Source organism: Notothenia coriiceps, unplaced genomic scaffold, assembly GCF_000735185.1.
Source record: "Notothenia coriiceps isolate Sejong01 unplaced genomic scaffold, NC01 NC01_scaffold00013685, whole genome shotgun sequence".
NCBI lineage: Eukaryota > Metazoa > Chordata > Actinopteri > Perciformes > Nototheniidae > Notothenia > Notothenia coriiceps.
In genome coordinates, this window is record NW_011346386.1 from 1 (window position 1) to 2,058 (window position 2,058).

Consider the following 2,058-nt stretch of genomic DNA (forward strand, 5'->3'; position numbering starts at 1 on the left):
TTCAGGAACTAGTTGATGCTCTGTATGTGATGACTACTTCCATTCTGGAGAAAAAGTCAGAATTTTGAGATTTTTTTAGAAAGAGTCAGAATTTTGAGATTTTTTTGAAAAAGTCATAATTTTTTGATTTTGAGAAAAAGTCAGAATTTTGAGATTTTTAGAAAAAAGTCAGAATTTTGAGAAAAAGTTAGAATTTTGAAATATTTCGAAAAAAATCAAATGAGAGTTTTAGGGAAAAGTCATAATTTTGAGATTTTAGGAAAAAGTCATAATTTTTGAGAAAAAGTCAGAATTTTTTGATTTTGAGAAAAAGTCAGAATTTTGAGGAAAACGTCAGAATAGAGATTGTTCTAACAGAGTAATGATAATGATCTCTGGAAGATCTCAAGAAAATGACAGGAGCTTAAGATCGGGGATGGGACGGTACTCTAAAATAAAACAGAGTACAAATCTATATAAGAGGAACATAAAGACGTTGCATGGTACTAATGGTTTTTAAAGACACCAAAGTGAAGGGGGGAGCTGCAGGAGAGACAGGTGCATTGTGGGTAGGATGAGTGTACCTGGGTGCAGTTTGTCTTTGGTGTACCACAGGGCGATGCCGTCTCCGTGCAGACTCTTCTTCCCCGAGCCGTGGATCTTAAACTGGACGTGCATCTCCCAGTCCTTCAGATGGCACGGCTGCACGGGGGGAGAGAGAGAGAGAGAAAGAGAGAGGGAGAGAAAGAGAGAGAGACAGAGAGACAGTTACTTTATTTTGAATTTTTTGAATCCTCTCCAGAAACAGAGGAAACATCAATATAAGAACATGTGGGGATCTCATCGGATCAGCGCGTTTCCATAGTGATATTCAATTTAATTATTCTGACATGACGAACACTTTGGTCGACATGTAATACACCATTTCCGGGTTCCTTTGACCTTCCAGGACCCGTGTTAACCCTCTGAGGTCGCCACACACGGTGCTGCTTGTTTTTAACATTTTCAGGCGATTTGATATCTATTCTAGAAAAACGATGTTGTCAAGGGATTTCAAGAAGCGTATAAACAAACAATGGAGTGTTTTATGAACATGTATCCATGTTAGAAGTAGAGTTAGATGTTAGGAGTTAGATAAAGATCTAATTAGGCATCCCATGAAGTCGGCTGTTGACGAATCAGAGGCTGTTCCTGGGATTTTCAGACGTTTCCTTCTTGTTTTCTCTTTTGTACATATGGTCTCATAGCTATGTGTGCGTCCAGGGGACATCCCTGCAGCCTACATATGCTGACAGCTTAGCTTGTCATGACAAAAACATGTATATCAATTGATTGTGCAGCACAGGGTTCATGTTAAAAGCATTTCTACCAAAGAAAGAAAACAGTTGAGCCAAACACGTAAAAAAAGGGCGGGCTAAACACTTTTTCAGTGATATTTTCAAGGTATTTCCACTCATTTTCCACCCCTTCTTGTGTTCTGAATGACTGAGTGTGGACGTGTTGTGTATACATGCCAGTATCTTCAGATTGGACGTGTGTGTGCAGCGTGTCCTCACCACAGTGTTCCAGATGGAGCCCTGCTTGCTCTTCTCGTCTGAAGTCAGGCGAACGTACGAGCTCGTCACCAGCGTGCTGCCCCAGAAGTCCCACTGACTGGAGAGGCTGTTTCCCACTCCTGAGCACAACAAGTAAACAACAACAACAACACACTGTTCACTACTTGTTACTGACAACATTCTGTGCAACATGTATATAGTTCACTCCACCTGCACTACTTGCACATGGGTTGGAACATAATCTGCACTATTTGTATTGTTTTTTTGTTTAATGTCTTATATATATATATATATATATAGACCTGTAATAGTTATGTTGTTCTCTCTTTTTAATGATTGTTAATGTCATGTTATTATGTATTTCTGCTGCACTACATCTTAATGCTTTCAATGTATTGTAAAGCACTTTGAAAAGCCTTGTGTTGAAACGTTGCCTTGCCTTACTCCTTACTCTCAATTGTAGGTCTTAGATGTATTACATTTAGGGGGACATTTGAATTATTACAGCAAACACATCGAGGCA

General features: G+C 39.2%; 1 protein-coding gene across 1 annotated transcript; it reads right to left on the reverse strand.

Annotated features, from left to right (window-relative positions):
• Positions 1–505: 505 nt before the first annotated feature.
• LOC104948091 (vesicular integral-membrane protein VIP36-like) lies at positions 506–1,654 on the reverse strand (the record flags this gene model as incomplete). Its single annotated transcript, XM_010774249.1, has 2 exons — positions 506–681; positions 1,536–1,654. Coding segments are annotated over 2 exons (295 nt in total), but the record flags the coding sequence as incomplete, so codon positions are not given.
• Between the last annotated feature and the right edge of the window lie 404 nt (positions 1,655–2,058).